This window comes from Hylobates moloch, unplaced genomic scaffold (assembly GCF_009828535.3).
Source record: "Hylobates moloch isolate HMO894 unplaced genomic scaffold, HMol_V3 SCAFFOLD_19, whole genome shotgun sequence".
NCBI lineage: Eukaryota > Metazoa > Chordata > Mammalia > Primates > Hylobatidae > Hylobates > Hylobates moloch.
The window spans coordinates 5,844,594-5,865,908 of NW_026652294.1; the positions used below are offsets into that span (position 1 = coordinate 5,844,594).

The 21,315-nt window shown below is 58.2% G+C and overlaps 3 protein-coding genes across 7 annotated transcripts; 2 read left to right on the forward strand and 1 right to left on the reverse strand.

Annotated features, from left to right (window-relative positions):
• Positions 1-287: 287 nt before the first annotated feature.
• On the forward strand, positions 288-3,150 carry CUNH22orf15 (chromosome unknown C22orf15 homolog). 4 transcript variants are annotated; one of them, XM_032139454.2, is made up of 6 exons: positions 288-630; positions 1,388-1,474; positions 1,561-1,698; positions 1,928-2,002; positions 2,082-2,191; positions 3,010-3,150. In XM_032139454.2, exons 1-6 carry the CDS (start codon positions 606-608, stop codon positions 3,019-3,021), a joined length of 447 nt encoding a protein of 148 aa, XP_031995345.1. In that variant the 5' UTR covers positions 288-605; the 3' UTR covers positions 3,022-3,150. The 4 variants fall into 4 exon arrangements, with proteins under 4 accessions (XP_031995345.1, XP_058287319.1, XP_031995343.1 ...); XM_058431336.1 differs by having other exon boundaries at positions 321-630; positions 2,436-3,150; XM_032139452.2 differs by having other exon boundaries at positions 321-630; positions 1,561-1,703; positions 3,010-3,091.
• CHCHD10 (coiled-coil-helix-coiled-coil-helix domain containing 10) lies at positions 3,123-5,658 on the reverse strand. 2 transcript variants are annotated; one of them, XM_032139458.2, is made up of 4 exons: positions 5,118-5,658; positions 4,657-4,876; positions 3,417-3,585; positions 3,123-3,315 (listed from the first exon to the last, which is right to left on the reverse strand). In XM_032139458.2, exons 1-4 carry the CDS (start codon positions 5,156-5,158, stop codon positions 3,296-3,298), a joined length of 450 nt encoding a protein of 149 aa, XP_031995349.1. In that variant the 5' UTR covers positions 5,159-5,658; the 3' UTR covers positions 3,123-3,295. The 2 variants fall into 2 exon arrangements, with proteins under 2 accessions (XP_031995349.1, XP_031995350.1); XM_032139459.2 differs by having other exon boundaries at positions 3,417-3,564; positions 5,118-5,501.
• Positions 5,659-10,116: 4,458 nt separating this feature from the next.
• MMP11 (matrix metallopeptidase 11) lies at positions 10,117-21,315 on the forward strand. The gene is made up of 8 exons (XM_032139461.2): positions 10,117-10,243; positions 16,184-16,413; positions 17,363-17,506; positions 17,586-17,719; positions 17,863-18,104; positions 18,197-18,413; positions 19,232-19,489; positions 20,417-21,315. Exons 1-8 carry the CDS (start codon positions 10,136-10,138, stop codon positions 20,548-20,550), a joined length of 1,467 nt encoding a protein of 488 aa, XP_031995352.1. The 5' UTR covers positions 10,117-10,135; the 3' UTR covers positions 20,551-21,315.

The following is a 21,315-nucleotide window of genomic DNA, read 5'->3' on the forward strand; positions in this document are numbered from 1 at the left end:
GGTGGTTATATGAGAGTTGGCAAAACTTTAAAACACCAGAAAGGGAGAACTTTACTGTACAGGTGGTTCACAACTGCAATCCCAGCACTTGTGGGAGGCTGGGGCAGGAGAATTGCTTGAGCCAAGTTCGAGACCAGCCTCGGCAACATAGGGAGACTCTCTCTAAAAAAAAATCAATCCCAGTGATGGCATTCCCCACCTCAGGGAATGCCAGCCCCCACTTCTTCTGCCACCCCTCCCCCATGGGCCCCCGTTAACGGATACAGGTAGGAAGGCATTTCCTGCCTAGATGTCTCCGCCCCCACTGCCATGGAGACCAGCTTGGAAGCTTAGGGGAGCTGCTGTGGCCCAGGACTCAGTGGGAAGGAAGAGGAGGCCAGGAGTCTTGGACTAGCTGCAGGGTTTGAGCTAGGCTGAAGCAGCAGAACCACAGAGGTGGCTGAGCAGGGGCCTGGCCCTGGGACCCAGCCATCCACACTCACACATCCACTTCTTCCTCCAGAGCCCCGCCCTGGAGCAGGTCTCTGCTCGAGGCCTTTCCTTAGTTGGGGAATCGAGAGTTGGGGGATCAAAGCCCCCCCACATCTCCCTCCCCCGCTGCAGCTATGTTTATCAAGGTGATGTTTGGGGGTAAGTGGGGTCCCCTGTCGTGGCAGGCGGATAGGGGGGTGAGCACACTCAGAGGCGTGCTTCCTTCCACTCTTGCGGAGGGTGGGGAGGCAATGGCGGGAAAGAGGGGAGTGGTGCAGATGGCGGGGGTCGGGGAAGCGGCTCTGTGAGGAGGCAAAGCCAGCACCTGGAGCGAGACCCTTTAAGGGAAAACCCGAGCTGAGTCCTGCTCATTCACGAGGGCTCCTCTTGGCGAGAGACCGCTGCGTTACCCTGGAGTAGGTTTTTAAACCGCACAATCTCTTCGCCATTCAATCCGTGATCCTCAAGCTTCATCGTGCATCAGACATCTGAAACTCTAGCCACAGTTGCAGGTTCCCCGTCCCTCTGGCTGGAGGCGGGTCGGCCCTGTGCGGTAGCGGAAGGGAAGAGGGGAGCCGATGGGTGCGGAGGGCGGGGACTGGCTGGGTCCCGTGGGGGCGGGGCCCGGGAGGAGGCTGGGCTGGCGCGCACTTCATGCTTTGCAGGACTCAAGAGACCAACACTTGGGAGTCACCACACATGGGAGAAAAGTCACCACACATGGGAGATGGATGGAGGGTTCTCCAGGGCAGTTTAAGCAACAGATGTCGGAGCTGTTATGCCTGGGGCACAGTCCTAGCCCCATAGGCCCAGTCGCAGCTCTGGGAAAGGGAGAGATGGGAGGGAGAGACAGAGGACCCCAGATTTGGAGGAAGGTAAGAGATCCCACATGCTCACCTTTGCCCCTCCTCCACAGCCGGCTGCTCGGTGCTGGTGAACACCTCTTGCAGGCTGGTGAACCTCACCGCCCACCTGAGGCAGAAAGCAGGGTTGCCCCGAGATGGTGAGGAGACAGGGAGGAGAAGGAGGGGCTGAGGGGTCCCAGGCAGGGGTGCCAGCCCTGCCCATCCTCTCTCCATGTCCTCCCAGCGACCATTGCTCTCCTGGCTGAGGACGGCAACCTAGTGAGCCTGGAGGAGGACCTGAAGGAAGGGGCTTCCCGGGCCCAAACCATGGGCAACTCCTTGCTGAAGGAGCGAACCACATATGTCCTCATTCGGATCATCAGTAAGGTTCTCTCCCCTGCAGCTATGGTAGAATGTAAGAGGGGGGCATAGCAGACCATAGACCACCCAAGGCCCTGTCCAGCCTCCCACCTCAGCTGGGGACCTAGCCCCAATCCATCCCTACCCAATGCTCTGCCCCCAGCCTGGACTAGCAAACAGTTCCAGAGTGAGAGGCAGAGTAGGGACCATTAGGCCAGTCAGGTATCCTTCATCCTCTCTCCACGTGCCAGAGGGAGAGGACATGGTCTCCACCCGTTATGAGTCCCTACTGGAGAATCTGGATGACCATTACCCAGAGCTGGCAGGTAAGTGTCAGGGTACAGCCCAGGGGGAGGGCACACCTTCTCCCTAACCCCTACCAACAGGACTTCCCGGGCCTTCCAGAGGAACTGCGCAGGCTGTCAGGCGTCTCCTCTGCAGGCCACAACTGGAAGAAGGGCATGGGCACTCGGCGTGGCCGCCATGAGCAAAGCCCCACTTCAAGGCCCAGAAAGGTGAGCTCCCTGCCACCCAGGAGTTGCTAGCTGGGACCGGGAGCCAGGTACAGAGGAGATTTGGACATCCAGAGAGACACCCAGAGTGGGACCCCTTCCTGCAGGACAGACACATATGATGAGAGGCAGACCCTCAACACCAACTCCACACACATATACCCCCAGATGGAACACACTGTACCCTGAGACAGGTCCCCACCACCCCACTGGAGTGCCAGCGCACTAAGGGCCGGAATGTCATCAGGCTTCACAGATGTGGCATAGGGGCTGGCACACAGTAGGAGCTCAGTGCACAACTGCTGGATGAACTCAACGAAGGCGGCAGCATGGTGTGTGATGGCACGGCCCACACTGGGTTTGAAGGGCTTGTTCTTCCATTCTGGCTGGCCCAGGGACCTGACACACTACTGCCAACTAGCCAAGTTGGACCCAGACCCAAGGGGGTTAGCCAGGACCTCTGCCTTGTGTGATCAGGTGCAAACACATAACAACCCAGCAGGACTCCTCTGGCAGAATCTGGAATTGCTGAGAAGTTGCATCAGCAAGAGGGGCAAGGTCAGACAGGATTTGAGGCCGCTGGGGGCACCTAAGCTGTGGGTGCAGAGAATGGGATGCAGAGGCAGAGACAAGAAGGGTAGAGAAGGCAGGTAACCCTGATAAGGGGGAGTCCATGGGTTCATCCTGGGATTCCACCCTCAGAGTCAGATGCCCTTGGGATCACCTACTAATGCCTCTCCACCACACTCTGGACTGCCCAAGGCATCTGTCCTGTGCTACCCACAGTGCAGATTGCAACAGGGCTCCTCCTCCCCACCCAGGGCCCTGATTAAGGGGATGGATTGCACACTGTAGTAAGACATCCATCCTGACCCCACCTCATCAGCCAGGGAGCTCCCGGAAGACAGGCCATCGAGAGAGGCACACAACAGGCTGTGGTCTAAAATAAACTTTTAATTGCACATTTGTGTCTTGGGTTATCTGTGGGGTGAGAAACCTCCTCACTTCCAATCCCAGCTATCCGGGTACAATCTGTTGTTGTGGTCTGGCTGTCGGCGAGGGGTAGAGGTGGGTGCAGGACTGGCCCCCGAGTCTGCACTGACCTCTTCAGGGCAGGGAGCTCAGACCTGGGAAGGGAGGGGCAGCACAGGCTGGTGGTCAGCCTGCAGGTGCAAGAGGAGGGTCGGCCTCTCCCGCTCCCCGCCTGGGTCGGGGTCCACTCACTCACCATGGTTGTACTTGCACTGCTTCAGAGCCTCGCTGAAGCCCTCACACAGGGACAGGTCACTCTGAGTGGCCGAACAGTCCAGGAACTGCCTGATCTCATAGGCACAGGGCCCCATCTGCAGGGGCTGGGGGGCAGCGGGGGTGGGGGCCTGGGGGTACAGTGCAAGAGTCTGCAGGATCAGCTTGGAGTTGGCACCTGGAGGTGCATTTCAAAGCTGGAGCCACCTGCCCCTCCCCACATCCCCAGCCTGGGTGTCCCAAGGGTTCTAGGCAGCCTGAGTGATCCAGCAGCAGAGATGGCTACAGATAGCATGTTTCTGCTGCCTTTTTTTTTTTGAGACAGAGTCTTGCTCCGTCACCTAGAGTGGAGTGCAGCAGTGCAGTCTCGGCTCACTGCAACCTCCACCTCCCAGGTTCAAGTGGTTGTCCTGCCTCAGCCTCCCAAGTAGCTGGGGATACAGGCGCCTGCCACCATGCCCAACAAATTTTTGTATTTTTAGTAGAGACGGGGTTTCACTATGTTGGCCAGGCCGGTATCGAACTCCTGAACTCATGATCCACCCGCCTTGGCCTCCCAAAGTGCTGGGATTACAGGCATGAGCCACTGCGCCTGGCCTCTGCTGCCTTCTAATGGGCACTTTGGGCGGGTGCAGGGGAGGGAGGAGAAGGCTCTAGGATAGCCCAGTACTCTGCCTGTACTCTCAGAGTATGAGCCCCACCCCCACAAGTTCTAGCACCTTCCTGGCTCAGCTACACTAATCCTCATGACCCCTGACCTAGCCACAAAGCCACATTTGGCTTAGGGCAGGTGGGGTCCCTAGCAGGTGAAAGGTCATCAGCAAAGTGGCTCCCCTTCGCCCTTGGGCCCTGCGGCCACAGTGCCCAGACCTGGGTGTGGGGAGAACAGGGGCTCAGGAAATCCAACACCCCTCCCCTCTGCTAAGGTGAGGTGACCTTGGGCGAGTCTCTGAGCCCTCAGGGCCTGGGTTTCCCATCTTTAAAGGGCTGGTTGGTATCTCTCCCTGGGAGCTTAGGGACCCTGGCCTCAAGGGAGGGGCTGGGAAGCCTGCCTCTAAGTGACAGTGAACTCAAGACCAGTGCACTAGGACCCTTCCTGGGCAAAGAGTCCTGGGCTGAAGCAATGGTGAATACACGCAGACACTTCCCACTGGACGCTTGGGTAGCTCCCTGTGTGGCCTCGAGATAATCCTGCCTCAGTTTGTCTTGGACCCGCTGCTCACCTGCTGCGCAGCAGGCTGGGAGGGCTCCGAGCTCCCCCCGCTGAAAGCTCCGGTCAGGGCGCTGCCCATGACGTGTCCCACAGCCGAGCCCACGGCTACCCCTGCGGCCGTGGTCGCCATCTGAGCCATGAGCCCCGGCTGGCCCGAAGGGGCGGGGGCTGGGACGGCTGCCGAGGGCGGTGGGTGCGCGGGGGGGTGGGCAGAGGGCGCGGCGGGGCGGCTGCGGGGGTGGGAGGAAGCAGGGTTAATCCTGGCCAGATCCCAGGCTGGGGGGGCTGCAGCTCCTGGAAACGACCCCCGGAGAGATGGACGACCCCTGTCTCCACACGTGGGTGCTGCACCCCCACCCTTCCCCCCGCCAAGATGGCGCAGCAGCAGCCAAGGTCACTCTGCGGACGCCCTTGGGGGAGTGCCCACGCTTCCCTAACCCCCTCCCCACAGGGCCCTTGTCCCCCTCACACCTGGCTGGCCGGGAGGCCACGCTGCGGCTTCCCCGAGGCATGGTGGCAGCGGTGGGACCCAGGCGACCTTAGAGATGGCGGCAGCGGTGCTGTCGCGGGGACAAATGCCGCAGCGCTTGTCACAGCCGGCGCAAAAAAGGCGGGGCCCCGGGCGGGGCCTCAGGAATACGCCCCCAGCGGGAGGCGGCACTGCCCCCAAGCCTGTCCCCCTTCTCTCGTCCTCTGGACCTCTCCCTTCCAGCAGCTCCCGGTCTCGGCTGGAAATGGGACCCTGCTCCCTCCCTTGTCCCTGGCAGGCTGTGCAGGTTCTGGGGACACAGGCCAGTGTCGCAAAGCGCCGAGGGCTTAAGGACGGCGACAGTTCCTTCTGTTAGGACCACCGCAGAGGGCAGGGAGCGGAGTTGGGGGTTGTTGCGAGCCCTGGAGGGGAGAGGAGACGGGGAGGCGACGGGATGGGGCCAGCCGGGAAGGAGACGCGAGGCTCCAGGCTGGACTCCGCTCTCTGCCCCCTCCCGGACTCGGCTGTCTGTCCCTTCCCTCCAGACAGGGTCTGCTGACCACCGCGTGGCCTCGGAGTCTCGGGTGGCCTAGGGCAGTGAAGCGCGGCCCTGGGGAAGGCCTGGAGCAACCCATCCCCAGAACTCCCACGAGGGGGCGTCCCAACCCGTCTTCGACTGTCTCGGCCAAAATGCGCTGCCAACGCCGGCAGCCTTACGCAGCGCCCACGGGGGATATGAGGCCCCCTGCGCGGCCCTGAACCCCACCGGATTACCTGGGCCGGTCCCCCCACCTAGTCCCTGGCCCCGCGGGTGCAACCCCCGACACTAACGGCCTTTACGCGACATCAAAGCAGCGTGTCTATCCCAAACCCAAAGGCCTAGGAGCATTTGCCCGGCTCGGTCAAATCTAGCGCAAGTTTGAAGCCTGCGGCCTCGCAATTTTAGCAGCTTGGTTCCAGGCCAGGTGAGCTGGAGCGCGGATTTAGAACGCTTTCCTGCTCTTCCGGAACTTGAGGTTTTAATTTTAATTTTTATTTTTTTTGACACGGAGCCTTGCTCTGTCGCCCAGGTTGGAATGCAGTGGCGATCTCGGCTCACTGCAACCTCCACCTCCCGGATTCAAGCAATTCTCCTGCCTCAGCCTCCTGAATAGCTGGGACTACAGGCTCATGCCACCACACCTGGCTAATTTTTGTATTTTTAGTAGAGACGGGGTTTCACCATGTTGGCCGAGCTGGTCTCGAACTCCTGACCTCATGATCCTCCCACCTCGGCCTCCCAAAGTGCTGGGATTACAGGCATGAGCCATCGTGCCTGGCTGAGCTTGAGGTTTTTATGGTCTTTTCTGGGTGACTTTGCAGTGGTTGTATTATTACTCCTAGGTGGGGTAAGGCAGGGACTGTCCCTCACCACTGTTTGCTGTGCCTGCAGAGTACTCCTGGCACTGAGACTGTGGGCAGGGTGCAACCACCGAGAACAAAAGCACCCAGAAGTGGGGGTGTGGGTCACCGAGTAAGAGAGGAGTCCCCTCTGTAAGGAAGGATGAGGTCAAGGGGCAAGGGGAGCGGTGGCTGGGGTGTTTGGCCCTGCCTGGCACGCTCAGTTGTATGTGTGCACAGCTGTCCCCGGCCATGCATGCTCTCCATGGAAGTCAGGTGCAGCCCTGTGTTCTCTCACACTGCAGTCCTTTCAGCCAGCCTGTGAACAGGGCCCTTCCCCACCCCGTCTTCAGTTTCTCCTCTCCGAAGGGGGGTGACCACCCACCTTGCGGGTGGCCTCCCAGTGAGGTGAGCACACCAAGGGTGGGCCATTCTTTCCTGGCAGACTCACCAGGCCTGGTCCAGCCACTACTCCCTTGCGCATGCAGTCCATGCCACCAGGTTCCTGTTTGCCAAACCAAACAAACTGAACACTTCTCATGGTGGTACCCGGGCCTAAACTGCAGAGAGCTGTTACTTCAGCTCCCATGGCTGATGGACTGCAGGTTCCACAAGGCATGGCCTTGCACCTCGGAGGCACCCAAGACCACTTAAGTGGGTTACACAAATGAAAATGAGGCTGAAAGGATGACACTGAAGCAGGCATTGAAATGCCTACTTTTTTTTTTTTTTTTTTTTTGAGACAGAGTCTTGCTCTGTCACTCAGGCTGGAGTGCAGTGGTACGATCTCCACTCACTGCAACTTCCGCCTCCTGGGTTCAAGCGATTCTCTTGCCATGAGGTGCACACCACTATGCCCTGCTAATTTTTTGTTTTTTGGTTTTTTTGTTTGTTTGTTTTTGTTTTTTTAAACAGAGTCTCACTCTGTTGCCAGGCTGGAGTGCGGGGTGGTGTGATCTCGGCTCACTGCAACCTCCACCTCCCGGGTTCAAGTGATTCTCCTGCTTCAGCTTCCCAAGTAGCTGGGACTACAGGTGCGTGCCACCATGCCCAGTTAATTTTTTTTGTATTTTTAGTAGAGAGGGGGTTTCACCATGTTGGCCAGGATGGTATCTCGTGATCCGCCTGCCTCAGCCTCCCAAAGTGCTGGGATTACAGGCATGAGCCACCACGCCTGGCTTGAAATACCTACTTTTTAAAAATGAGTCAATTTAGCGGGTAACAGTGGCTCATGTCTATATCCCAGAACTTTGTGAGGCCCAGGCAGGCAGATAGCTTGAGTCCAGGAGGAGTTCGAGACCAGCCTGGCCAACACAGTGAAACTCTGTCTCTATAAAAAATACAAAAATTAGCAGGGCACAGTGATGCACACCTGTAGACCCAGCTACTTGGGAGGCTGAGGCAGGAGGATCGTTTGAGCCTGGAAGGCGGAGGTTGCAGTGAGCCAAGATCACACCATTGAACAAGACCCTGTCTCAAAATAATAAAAATAAATAAAAGTGAACGACTTTAAAGAAAAGATTGCCTTTCAGGCACGGTGGCTCATGCCTGTAATCCTAGCACTTTGGGAGGCCGAGGCGGGTGGATCACCTGAGGTCAGGAGTTCAAGACCAGCCTGGCTAACACAGCGAAACCCCATCTCTACTAAAAATATAAAAAATTAGCCAGGCGTGGTGGCGGGCACCTGTAGTCCCAGCTACTCGGGAGACTGAGGCAGGAGAATGGCGTGAACCCAGGAGGCGGAGGTTGCAGTGAGCCAAGATCGCGTCACTGCACTCCAGCCTGGGCGACAGAGACTCCGTCTCAAAAAAAAAAAAACAGTCTAGGTTGTAAAAATCACTGCTGTCTTACTTCTCCTTGCCCTCTAGGAGTCTCTGTGGAGTCTTCTTGAATAAGCTGTGAAACGTTTCCCCACCCGCTTCCCTTTATTGGCCCAGGCTTCCTGACCACAGCCTCACCTTTGAGCAGCTCAGAGCCCTGCCTGCCAGGATGGGAGCCACTGCCTGGATCGTGGCTCTGCAGGGCCACCCATGATGGAACAGGTCACCTGGTGAGGTGGTGAGGCCCTTCATCATTTCAGGGGGTGTACAGCAGGATTGGGTAACCCCGAAAATCAGGGATGAGACTGGAGGATCCCTTCCAGAATGTGGACACACCCCCTCCTTTGAGTCTCACCTCCTTTCTTTCTTTCTTTTTTTTTTTTTTTTGAGATGGAGTCTCTCTCTGTCACCCAGGCTGGAGTGCAATGGCACAATCTTGGCTCACTGCAACCTCCACCTCCCGGGTTCAAGTGATTCTCCTGCCTCAGCTCCCCAAGTAGCTGGGCTTACAGGTGTGTGCCACCACGCCTAGCTAATTTTTGCAATTTTAGTAGAGACAAGGTTTCACCATGTTGGTCAGACTGGTCTCCAACTCCTGACCTCATGATCCACCTGCCTCGGCCTCCCAAAGTGCTGGGATTACAGGCATGAGCCACTGCGCCCGGCCTCTCGCCTCCTTTCTTTCAAGTCTGAGGTGGCTAGCCTGGAGGGGTCCCCAGGGGCTTGTTGGGCCCTGACGAGGGGACACCCTGGGGGCCCAGTACTCCACTCAGACACCTCCCACAGCCTTCTGACGGCACCCTCCCCACAACTGACCAGCTAGAGGACCTCCTGACCCCTCCACTTGTCTGCTGGTATGGAAAAGCCTGGCCCCTCCCTCTTGGAGCCTCAGTTTCCCTATCTGAAACTTCAGTCTATCCCAAGCTGAAGGACTGGCCAGTCCCTGCCATATGCCTCACTTTCCCCTGGGACACATTTTAATATCCCTTTCCTGGCCAGGTGCAATGGCTTCCCCATGTAATCCCAGCACTTTGGGAGGCCAAGGTGGGCAGATCACTTGAGGTCAGGAGTTCCAGACCAGCCTGGCCAACATGGTGAAACCCCGTCTCTACTAAAAATACAAAAATTAGCCAGGCATGGTGGCGCACGTCTGTGGTCCCAGCTACTTGGGAGGCTGAGGTAGGAGAATCGTTTGAACCTGGGAGGCGGAGGTTGCAGTGAGTGGAGATCACACCACTGCACTCCTGCCTGGGAGACAGAGTGAGACTGTGTCTCAAAATAAATAATAATAATAAATAAAATAATATCCCTTTCCTCACAGGGGCTATTGTGTCATCTTCTAGAAGGATCTGTTGAGGCTCTGAGGGGTGGGGGAACTTGCTTGTGGGTAGGACCACCTGTCACAAGTTAGCAGAGGTCAGAGGTCAGGTCACCACAGAGACCCAGTGGGATGCGCCTTCCATAGGTGGGGGTACGGATGGGACCCATGAAACCTGATTCCTATCAGACTCTAGCCAAGTCTAAGACTTTGGACGGCCACCACCCAGCGGAGAAACTGAGACCCAGAGCGGCACGGGTTGGCCAGGGTCACCTAGCACCAGACAGGGACTTTGCCAGCCCCGGGGCAGGACCCTGTCTCCGGCCCTCGACCCCGCTGGGCCGTCCCCTCCCCGCTCACCTCCCCCACCCAGGCCGCGGCGGCTAGGAGAGTTCAGAACAAAAGGCGGCGGGGGGCGGGGCCGGGGCGGGCCGGGGGTGGGGCGGAAGCTATAAGGGGCGGCGGCCCAGCGCGGCCCAGCAACCCAGCAGCCCCGGGGCGGATGGCTCCGGCCGCCTGGCTCCGCAGCGCGGCCCCGCGCGCCCTCCTGCTCCCGATGCTGCTGCTGCTGCTCCAGCCGCCGCCGCTGCTGGCCAGGGCTCTGCCGCCGGTGAGTGCCCGCCACTCGCCGGTCGCTCCTCGCCGAGGGGGCGCCGGGCACGCGGGCTGGGCCCAGCGGCAGATCCGGACCCAAAGGGATGCCCCGGGTGGCCTCCAGCGCCCGGTACCCGAAACGCTTTCTGGTTCCCTCTAGGCGTGATAGACAGCGAGCTTGCAGTCCCTGGGGGTGTGAAGAGGAGCCGGCGCCGGCATCGTTCGGGCTGGTGGGACGGGACTCCACGCTGGACTCAAACGCTTGCTCCCAGCGTGGGGACCTGCCTCTCGCACTCCAGCCGCGGGTGCTGGAGTGTGCGTTGAAGGAAGTAGCAGAGGGAGTGGTTACAGGGCCCCCTATTCATCGCAGGGACAAAGCCGAGCAGATCCCAGGCAGGTGTCAGCCTGCAGGTGTGTGGCCGCAGTTAGTACACCTCCAGGTGTGCGGTGGGATGGAGGATAAAGGGAGAGCTGGGGAGGGCAGCGCTGTGCTGTGGGAAATGGGGTCTGAGCCTGGAGATGTCCCCCGCGGGCACCTGCTGGCAGCAGTTTTGGGAGGCTTGGAGCCAGGAGAACATGAGTATGAAATAGTATGAGTGCAGTGTGTGTGTGACTGAGCAGTGGTTGTCAGAAAGAAGCGGAGAGAGAAAGGAAAGGGAGAAAATGTGTGCTCAGGAAAGGAGAAGAAAGCCCAGGTAAGAGAGGCCAGCAGAGTGAGGAGAGGAGGGACTGTCATGGAGTGTGTGTGACAGCTTGCATGTGTCCCAAAAGCTACCCCTTCCCTGGGGCGCTTCCAGGCACCAGTCACAGGGCCTGGGGCCAGAGCCTGGGCCACTCCACTCTACAGTGGAGGCATCCAGACAGCTCGGGCAGGGAAGGGAGCAGGAGGGGGTGACAGGCAGGAGTCTCAGGACTGGTCTGGTGAGGAGGGAGGCCTGGCCAGGCTGGGACCCTCTGTCCAGCCACTCTGGCTCTGCCCTGGGCAAACTTGTCCTGTGCTGGCTATGGGAGCAGAAAGGGATGGGATGGGTGGGGTAGAGTGAATGGGGGGCATCTGAGTCTGGAGTCTTGCCTCCTTCCCGGCCCCTCTTGGTCCCTAGGACTTGGGACAGAGTCAGGAATCACTGTGGGTAGACACTGAACCCACAGGTCTGGAAATTGGAGAGATCTGGGTTTGAACCATGCGACCATGGGTGAATCCTGCCATGCCTCAGAATCTCACCCACTCCATCTCTAATGGGGGTGTGGGTGGGAGGGGGCAATGGTGCCTACTGCTGTGCCCACTGCTGAGCAATGAGGTGATGCCAGGCTCGCTAGAAACACTGTCACCTGTAGCTGCCACTTTGACGCTTGTGCATGGTCAATGCTGGAGCTGGGGGCCAGCTTGGGGTGGGGTCTGAGCTAGACTGTGGTCTGTCACTCTGCAAACACGCAGGGAGCATTTGGGGTCACCTCTGATGTGTTTATCCCTCGGCTGCCTTCAGCAAGGCTGGGAGAGCTCTGTAAATATTTATCCAGCCCAGTTCCCAGCTTTCAGGGTTGATGGAAGCCCTGCAGTCCGATGGATGGGATGAAACTATCGTCCCTCCTGGAGCCAGCAGCAGAGGGGTGAGAATAGGAAGATTAGGTGGAAGCTTGAGATAGAAGATATCCCTGCTTGCCACCTGGCTTTGCGAGTTGGGCAGGTTGCTTGACCTCTCTGAGCCTCAGAGGGGCGTGATGATACCTGCATGGTGATGCTCCCGTCTTCCTCCATAGCCTAACAAGTGCCCTCCTCGAAGTCTCGCCTCCCACTGACATCGGAAGGCATAGCTATGATTAATTATACCCACTAGACCGACTGCAAACTGAGGCCCAGAAAGGGGCACAATGAGCCTGGCCTTTCGCAGTGTTTCCTGGCACCCTGGGGTCCTCCCTTATCTCCCCTCTATCTGGTGCCTCCCATTTTCTGGATTGCAAGTTGACCCCAGGACGGGGTTGACTCCGAGTCTCTAAGCTCTGCCAGGACACTGGGTCAGCTGAGAAATTCCTTGAATGTGTCTGCAGCTGAGGTTTGGTGTCTGCCAGAGGAGGGTGGGGCTGAGTGAGCTAAGAACTCACCACAGGGCAGGCCAAGGGAGGTTACTGGCCAAGACAGAGGGAATGCACTGGAAGCAGAGATGATTCTTGGGAAAGTGGGTTTTGGAGAAAAGCTAAGAGCTGGGGAGACAGGGGGAAGCCCTGGAGGTGGGAGGCATGAGCCCCAGGTCTAGGCCCAGCTCTTGCATGACTTGCTGTGTGACCCCAGGCAAAGTCCTTGAGCTCTCTGGGCTCTGTCTCATCCTTTGGGAAATAAGGGAGCTGCTTGTTCCTCAAACTCCCCAGGGGTGTAGATGGGGCCAGTGGTGGCCTGTGTCTACCACCTCACCTCACTGAATCCCAAGAGTCCTGGGAAGGCCAAGCCCACCTGTCTCACAAGTAGCAAGCTGCTTCATGCCATGCCTTGTAGTTAGGGCATCTGGCCCCAGGCCTGAAAGGACTTGGAAAGATGAAGTGTGGGAGGACAGTGAGGCAGTGTGTCCTATCCCAGCCATGGGGAAACTGAGGCCAAGAGCTCATGGGCTCTAAAAAAATCATGGGCTCTAAAAACAACCTCATTAGCTAGAGGCCTCATTTCTAGCATCTCCTGCTCACTCAGTTTCTAAGAACTTAATGAACGAGACATGGACAGAGAGAAGAGACCTTGATATGCTGGGACACCCTGCACAAGGCGCTTCTCTTTTCTAGGCCTGAAAGCTCCCTTCTAGCTGCGACTTCTGTTTTACCATTTAAAGCCTGGAGATTTTGTTGGGGGAACTAGAGGGGAGGTGGGTGATGGGAACTGTGGGGACTGGCAAGGGCAGATTCCCAAGCGTGGGAGGGGAGGGCCTACAGGGACAAGGAAGAGGACCAGGTAAGAGATGCTTCTCTGTGCCAGAGGCTACAGCAGGCATTACAGAAGGATTTCATGTAGCCCTTTGCTGTGGCATCATTCCCATTTGACAGATAGGAAAGTTGAGGCTAAGAGAGGAAGGTGACTTGTCTAGAGTCTCCATGTCATAGAACTAGGCCTTCTGAATCTCAGTGGTTGGCTCTTTTTGCGACACTGAGACTGTCATGATCCAGGGGTTTGGGCATGGACTGGGTGCCTCATGAGGGAAGGACAGGAACAGACAGTGGAAGGGGTGGGGCATGCCTGTGGCTCTCCCTCCATGACTGTCTGCACCAGGACTCACTGGAGGGCAGAGGAGAGAAGAGATTTCTAGCCATGGGCATAGACAGGGCTGGCAGGCTGGGCTCTGGGTTGTTTGAAGCTCCCAGGGGACAGCACAGCTCTGCCCTCTCCAGGGAGGGTCTTCATACCCCTGCCAGGCTGGGGAAAGGAATCTGTTTCTCCTGTAGGTCAAGGGGGCAGTGTGGCGAGGAGAAGGAGGCAGGCCCCTCTGGCAGCCCATATCCTCCATGGGAGAACTTGGATATGTAGCGTCTCCACCTTCCTGGTGGATATTGGAAGCCCAACGAACCTGCCTGCAAAATGCCCGGGAAATAGCAGGTGCTGAATAATTTGCAGTTCCTTCTCTTCTGTCACCAAGGTGAGGCCAGCCTGGGTCCCTCCTTCAGGGGAAGGGTGACTCAACCCCTGCAGAGCAGAACAGAGGTAGCAGGGAGCTGGGTGGGCTGTGAGCACAGACAGTCTGCTGCCTGCCAGCTGTTATCCGATCAAGCTGCTTAACTCCTCTGGGGCCCATTTCCTCATCCTGGAAATGAGGGTGATGATGGTGGAGTTGGTGAAAGGTTCCATCAGGGGCTAAAAGCAAGTCCGTGGAGCTGTTGCCAAGGTCCTAGCCTGTAACCAGTGATAAATACTTATTAACAATAAGCCCAGGCTGGGTGCGGTGGCTCACGCCTGTAATCCCAGTACTTTGGGAGGCCAAGGCGGGTGGATCATGAGGTCAGAAGTTCAAGACCAGCCTGGCCAAGATAGAGAAACCTCATCTCTACTAAAAATACAAAAATTAGCCAGGCATGAGGCTGGGCATGGTGGCTTACACCTGTAATCCCAGCACTTTGGGAGGCCGAGGCGGGTGGATCACAAGGTCAGGAGATCGAGACCATCCTGGCTAACACGGTGAAACCCCGTCTTTACTAAAAATAGAAAAAAGTTAGCCGGGCATGGCAGTGTGCGCCTGTAGTCCCAGCTACTCGGGAGGCTGAGTCAGGAGCATGGCATGAACCCGGAAGGCAGAGGGTGTAGTGAGCCCAGATCACGCCACTGCACTCCAGCCTGGGCGACAGAGCGAGACTCCGTCTCAAAAAAAAAAAAAAAATTAACCAGGCATCGTGGCGGGCACCTGTAACCCCAGCTACTCGGAAGGCTGAGGCAGAGAATTGCTTGAACCTGGGAGGTGGAGGTTGTAGTGAGCTGAGATCGCGCCACTGCACTCCAGCCTGGGCAACAGAGCGAGACTCCATCTCAAAAAAAAAAAAAAAAACAAGACAAAACAAAATAAAAAAACCAATAAGCCCAGAATCTGCCAGAACCCACAACCCAGTAAGACTGCGCTGTGCCAGGTAACCATGCAATAAGCAAGCTCAGAAACGGGGAAGCTGCTTTAGGGCCTCACGCCCTTAGTAGTTCCACAGCCTGTGTGTTCAGAAGGTCCCCCTTCATGGTGGGGTGTTCTTGACGCCTCAGCTCTGGGATCAGGAGCAGGGAGCGTTGGGACGCTGATCAGATCCCTGGGGTGTCTGGAGCCTGGGAGAGCTGCCAAAGGCTGAGGGTGAGGTGGGGCCTGAGCGGCTGAGCTCCTGCCCCAAATATGGCTGTGAGGAGGCTGCAGTTGCCCAGACCAGACAGGTGCTGAGTCTCTCAGCAAGCAGCACAGCTCCATCCCTCTCCTTCAGTGCAGGAAGGAGACTTGGCTTCTGTGCGGTGTCCAGAGCCAGGCCTTAGCCTTAGGCCTGGGCTGCCAGGGTCCTGGCCTGGCCTTGCCACACCCTTGCTGGGTGACTTTGCAGGGTCTCCAACCTCTCTGAGCTTCTGCTTTTCTCATGCACAAGAACTGTAACTTCTGCCCTGGAGACTTATAGACAGGTAGCAGGATGTAGCTCAGGTCTGAATCTCCATCTGTGGTCCTAGGGCTTTGGCGAGTGGGGCTGGGCACCTGGCAATTAACTGTCCCCACCCTCCCGGCTTGAAGAAGGCAGGCAGACCACAGATCAGCTCCCACTGTACTCCTAACCCTGGTGAGGTGTGACCAAAACCACCTCTGCTAGAAGCCAGGCCTCAGTGGCCAGGTGCCTTCCCGGGTGCTGGGCCTGTGCTATTTGCTGTATATACCTCACCTTGTCCAGTCCACAAATCAGTGTCACCCCCAGCAGTCAGGCTACACTGACTGAGGCCACATTGCAGGGCTACAGCCGCTCCACACTGAGGAGGAGGTGGGGGAAATCCTGAGCAGGAGAGGGGCAGAGCCTGCTCACATGACAGGGACAGCAGCATGGGGGGTGACCCAGGTGTGTCTGAACTTAGTGGACACAGGAAGAAAGGGAGTTGGAAGCGAGTTTCTGTGGGGAGCAGGAGGAGGTTGCCTGGTGTTCCCTCAGAGGAAGCTTTTTGGGGTCCATTCCTGGAGTGTATGGCTCATAGCTAGTCCCAGTATGGCCTCCACCCCCAGACCTCATTGGCCTAAGTAGCTGGAGTAGGTGACAGGCAGCCCAGGGCCCTCCACGATGCCTTGGAATAAGGTGCCAAGAAACCAGAGAGCCAGCCAGATGCCAAAGGGCCTTGCCATGTGCCGATGCCATTTCCCTCTCCATTTGCCCAGCCACACAGTGGGCTGGGGTTGCACGTGGGTCTGCTGACAGGCACACCTCTAACTGTGGGCCATGTGGACCTTAGGCCTGACCAGACCCTCATGTCATCTCTCCTGCCTAGGACGCCCACCACCTCCATGCCGAGAGGAGGGGGCCACAGCCCTGGCATGCAGCCCTGCCTAGTAGCCCGGCACCTGCCCCTGCCACGCAGGAGGCCCCCCGGCCTGCCAGCAGCCTCAGGCCTCCCCGCTGTGGCGTGCCTGACCCACCTGATGGGCTGAGTGCCCGCAACCGACAGAAGAGGTTCGTGCTTTCTGGCGGGCGCTGGGAGAAGACGGACCTCACCTACAGGTAGGGGCCTGGGAGCAGGACACTAGGATGCCACCTGTGTGTCCATGGGTGAGCCAGCCGCCCTCACAGCTGCTGCTTGAGACACAGGCTGGGGTAGATCTTCGTGTCTAACAGGGCTGTGTGTCCACTGAACCCCAGGGAGGCCATCTATTGGCAAACACCCTGAAACCCCAACTTAGACACACACACATAAGGAGACCCTCCCTCAGCAGAGGGGCAGAGCCTCTGTCATCATGCAAAGAGTCCCAGCACATGCCTGCGGACGGGTGTTCAGTCACTCAGGCAGCCTTTACTAGAGACCTGTGAGGACCAGGCTCTGGGACTCCACGGTGAATGAGGCAGACACAGCCCCATCCTCTGTGTCAGTCTGAGGTGGGTGTCAGCCATGTCATTGTCCAACTCTACTATCACAACTTGGGCTTCAAGCAGGTGGAGACAGTGGTAAGTGGGGAGAGGCAATAGTGGGCATCTCACTGGGTGACCTGGGAGGACCCTGGGCAGATGATGGGGAAACTGGGGCTCACACATCCTGCGGGTGGGGACCCAGCCTGGGAATGAAGAATGGGCTGGTGTCACACAGTATTGGAGCTGAGACTGGGGTCTTCAGAATTTCCTAGGTGGGGGCCTGGGAACCAACAGGGGCTCAAAGAACCAAGGTCTCCCCACAGTGAGTGGCACTGTCAGGTCTAGGATGGGGGTCTCGGGACCCCTGGTCCTGGTTCTTTCCACGGAATGCAGACACTTGTATTTGCCTAAGTATGAGCAAACCACATACACATGTGCCCCTGTGGCCAGGGAGACCAGTGTGCTGAAGCTGAGGCTCAGGAGCACACCTGGCCTGTGTCCTGAGCGTTCACACACCCACCAAGCATCCAGGGGCAACTCCTGGTGCCTCAGCCATCGGGGGCTGTCCCTTCCCTGAGGCCCAGGCCCCTCCATCTCCCTCTAGGATCCTTCGGTTCCCATGGCAGCTGGTGCAGGAGCAGGTGCGGCAGACGATGGCAGAGGCCCTAAAGGTATGGAGCGATGTGACGCCACTTACCTTCACTGAGGTGCACGAGGGCCGTGCTGACATCATGATCGACTTCGCCAGGTGAATGGGTGGCCTGGGACCCCTCCGGGAACAGCCTCACCTGCCAGCAGCCACTGACCCCGCCCCCACCCATCTGTAGGTACTGGCATGGGGACGACCTGCCGTTTGATGGGCCTGGGGGCATCCTGGCCCATGCCTTCTTCCCTAAGACTCACCGAGAAGGGGATGTCCACTTCGACTATGATGAGACCTGGACTATCGGGGATGACCAGGGTATGGGCTGGGGACCCATTTTCCAGATGGGGCAACTGAAGATCATAAAGAATGGGGACTCGCCAAGGTCACTGAGCTGGGGTCTGGAGCTGGATGTCCTGGGCAGGAGGTTTGGGGATTGCTGAGCCACCTCCCTTTTCCAGGCACAGACCTGCTGCAGGTGGCAGCCCATGAATTTGGCCACGTGCTGGGGCTGCAGCACACAACAGCAGCCAAGGCCCTGATGTCTGCCTTCTACACCTTTCGCTACCCACTGAGTCTCAGCCCAGATGACCGCAGGGGCATTCAACACCTGTATGGCCAGCCCTGGCCCACTGTCACCTCCAGGACCCCAGCCCTGGGCTCCCAGGCTGGGATAGACACCAATGAGATTGCACCGCCAGAGGTGAGGCCCTGCCCGCCAGTCCCCCCACTCCTCTGCTGCCTGCTGTGACTGCAGCATATGCCCTCAGCATGTGTCCCTCTCTCCCACCACAGCCGGATGCCCCACCAGATGCCTGTGAGGCCTCCTTTGACGCGGTCTCCACCATCCGAGGCGAGCTCTTTTTCTTCAAAGCGGGCTTTGTGTGGCGCCTGCGCAGGGGCCAGCTGCAGCCCGGCTACCCAGCATTGGCCTCTCGCCACTGGAAGGGACTGCCCAGCCCTGTGGACGCTGCCTTCGAGGATGCCCAGGGCCACATTTGGTTCTTCCAAGGTGAGTGGGGGTTGGGGATCTGCTCAAGAGACTTCCCAGAGCCAGGAATGTTATGGCCAAGGGCAGGAACAGACAGACGGATCCTCAGGGGCACAGTGGATAGGGAGCGCTGCCCCAAAGCCTGGGGGCCAAGGGAGAGAGAGTGTGTTTTGCTCCTCAGGCACAGATAGGAGGCTCCCGGAGGTGGCTCTTGAGATAGGAGCAGCGTGGAAGGGATTGCACGGTGGGGCCACGTGTTGGTGCATTCAACCCTCAAAGCCACCCCATGGGGCGGGGTTCTAGAGATGAGGCCTCTGGGGCTCCGAGGCAGTGAAGTGACTCACCGAGAATGCAGCTGGGAAGAGGCAGGGCAGGGAATTGATCCAGGTCTGTCATCCTAGAGCTGGGATTTCCATCTTCAACTGGCAGAGATGAGAGCCTGGAGCATTGCAGATGCCAGGGACTTCACAAATGAAGGCACCGCATGGGAAACCTGTGTGGGTTCCAGGGCGGCCCAGCCTGCAGGGGCCCAGGGAGTGGTCAGCAGGCATTCGTCATGGCCAAATGCCAGTGGAAGGAGCAGGCGCCCAGGCAGCCCTCCACTGATGAGAGTAACCTCACCTGTGTGCTAGTTTACAGAGCATTCACTGCCCCAGCTTATCCCAGGCCTCCCACTTCCCTCTGCGGGTGGGGTGCTGAGCAGGCATTATTGGCCTGCATGTTTTACTAATGAGGAAACTGAGGCTGGGAGAGTCTGTGGTGGGGGTCAAGCAGGTCCACAGTGGCGGGGCATGGCAGTGGTGGCTAGGCAGGTCCTTGCAGCCTTCCCTCTCCGGCAGGTGCTCAGTACTGGGTGTACGACGGTGAAAAGCCAGTTCTGGGCCCCGCACCCCTCACCGAGCTGGGCCTGGTGAGGTTCCCAGTCCATGCCGCCTTGGTCTGGGGTCCCGAGAAGAACAAGATCTACTTCTTCCGAGGCAGGGACTACTGGCGTTTCCACCCCAGCACCCAGCGTGTAGACAGTCCCGTGCCCCGCAGGACCACTGACTGGCGAGGGGTGCCCTCTGAGATCGACGCTGCCTTCCAGGATGCTGATGGTGCGTTGGGGGTGAGGCAGCTGGTGGGAGGTGGGCACAGCAGCCGCTTCTCCCACCTGGTGGTGGCTGGGCCTCCCATATGCCTGCCACAGGAAGCCTGGCTCTTCATCACAGGTCCTTTGTCCAGCGCCATCTGCCCTCCTCTCGGTGGCCAGCTAGAGCTACATTCCATGTTGCAGATGAGGAGACTGAGGGTCAGAGAAGTGCAAGGTCTTACCCTGGTGCCTCAGCCACAGCCAGTAGAACAATAAACTGCTGTACACTGAGGGCCAACAATGCTCTAAGCTCCTTACTGGTCTCATCCAGTTCTCAGAACAGCCCTCTGATGTAACACCTGTTGTGAACCCAGTTTCCAGAGGAGCAAACGGAGGCTCAGGCAATGAGGCCCTAACCTGGACTTCTACCTTGGTGGTCCCTGCTCCTAACCACGGACCCACCCAGCCTCCCACAACCACAGAGGGCTAGAGCCAGTCCAGTGATCCCTCCCCTCCTGGGCTCCTCTTCTGTGTTCTTTCTCTCACATCAGGACCCACTGGGAGAGCTATCCTAGGGTAGCCTCCAGCTCCAGGACTCCAGGATGCCTGTCAATAGCCTGGCTAATGGGTGCGGGAGAGACTGATGTGGAGGGTGGTGGGAGCAACGGGACTTGCTTTCCTGAGAGGTGGGACTCAGGCCTCTGAGGCTCTGGGTACCTCTCAGGCTGGGTATTAGCCCAGCCCAGATTCCAGGGCAGCCAGAAGGGCTCCCTAGAGGGAAGAGAGGTTCTGAAAGGCTGGCCCTGGATCCTGCAGGAACCTCGAGGAACTCAGCAGTGGCCAAGGGCTGCCCACCAAGCCCTCCCTTAGTGCCCATCCCTGGGCACAGCCTGACAGGCAGGAGTAGGGCCCAGTGTCCACTCGCCCAGGCTTGACCACCTTCTCTTCTCAGGCTATGCTTACTTCCTGCGCGGCCGCCTCTACTGGAAGTTTGACCCTGTGAAGGTGAAGGTTCTGGAAGGCTTCCCCCGTCTCGTGGGTCCCGACTTCTTCGGCTGTGCCGAGCCTGCCAACACTTTCCTCTGACCATGGCTTGGATGACCTCAGGGGTGCTGACCCCTGCCAGGCCACGGATATCAGGCTAGAGACCCATGGCCATCTTTGTGGCTGTGGGCACCAGGCATGGGACTGAGCCCATGTCTCCTCAGGGGGATGGGGTGGGGTACAACCACCATGACAACTGCAGGGAGGGCCACGCAGGTCGTGGTCACCTGCCAGTGACTGTCTCAGACTGGGCAGGGAGGCTTTGGCATGACTTAAAAGGAAGGGCAGTCTTGGGCCAGCTATGCAGGTCCTGGCAAACCTGGCTGCCCTGTCTCCATCCCTGTCCCTCAGGGTAGCACCATGGCAGGACTGGGGGAACTGGAATGTCCTTGCTCTATCCCTGTTGTGAGGTTCCTTCCAGGGGCTGGCACTGAAGCAAGGGTGCTGGGGCCCTGTGGCCTTCAGCCCTGGCTGAGCAACTGGGCTGTAGGGCAGGGCCACTTCCTGAGGTCAGGTCTTGGTAGGTGCCTGCATCTGTCTACCTTCTGGCTGACAATCCTAGAAATCTGTTCTCTAGAATCCAGGCCAAAAAGTTCACAGTCAAATGGGGAGGGGGATTCTTCATGCAGGAGACCCCGGGCCCTGGAGGCTGCAACATACCTCAATCCTGTCCCAGGCCAGATCCTCCTGAAGCCCTTTTCGCAGCACTGCTATCCTCCAAAGCCATTGTAAATGTGTGTACAGTGTGTATAAAGCTTCTTTTTTTTTTTTAAACTGAGGATTGTCATTAAACACAGTTGTTTTTTA

Excerpts from the sequence above, each read along its gene's own strand:
- CUNH22orf15 (XM_058431336.1), top strand. The coding sequence starts at position 606 with ATGTTTATCAAGGTGATGTTTGGGG. Across the intron at positions 631-1,387 it reads TATCAAGGTGATGTTTGGGG|CCGGCTGCTCGGTGCTGGTG; the intron begins GTAAGTGGGGTC and ends CCTCCTCCACAG. Across the intron at positions 1,699-1,927 it reads TGTCCTCATTCGGATCATCA|AGGGAGAGGACATGGTCTCC; the intron begins GTAAGGTTCTCT and ends TCCACGTGCCAG.
- CHCHD10 (XM_032139458.2), bottom strand. The coding sequence starts at position 5,158 with ATGCCTCGGGGAAGCCGCAGCGTGGCCTCCCGGCCAGCCAG. Across the intron at positions 3,586-4,656 it reads CCCAGCCTGCTGCGCAGCAG|ACTCTTGCACTGTACCCCCA; the intron begins GTGAGCAGCGGG and ends CTGATCCTGCAG. Across the intron at positions 3,316-3,416 it reads GCAGTGCAAGTACAACCATG|GTCTGAGCTCCCTGCCCTGA; the intron begins GTGAGTGAGTGG and ends CTCCCTTCCCAG.
- MMP11 (XM_032139461.2), top strand. The coding sequence starts at position 10,136 with ATGGCTCCGGCCGCCTGGCTCCGCAGCGCGGCCCCGCGCGCCCTCCTG. Across the intron at positions 17,507-17,585 it reads ATCATGATCGACTTCGCCAG|GTACTGGCATGGGGACGACC; the intron begins GTGAATGGGTGG and ends ACCCATCTGTAG. Across the intron at positions 18,105-18,196 it reads ATGAGATTGCACCGCCAGAG|CCGGATGCCCCACCAGATGC; the intron begins GTGAGGCCCTGC and ends CTCCCACCACAG.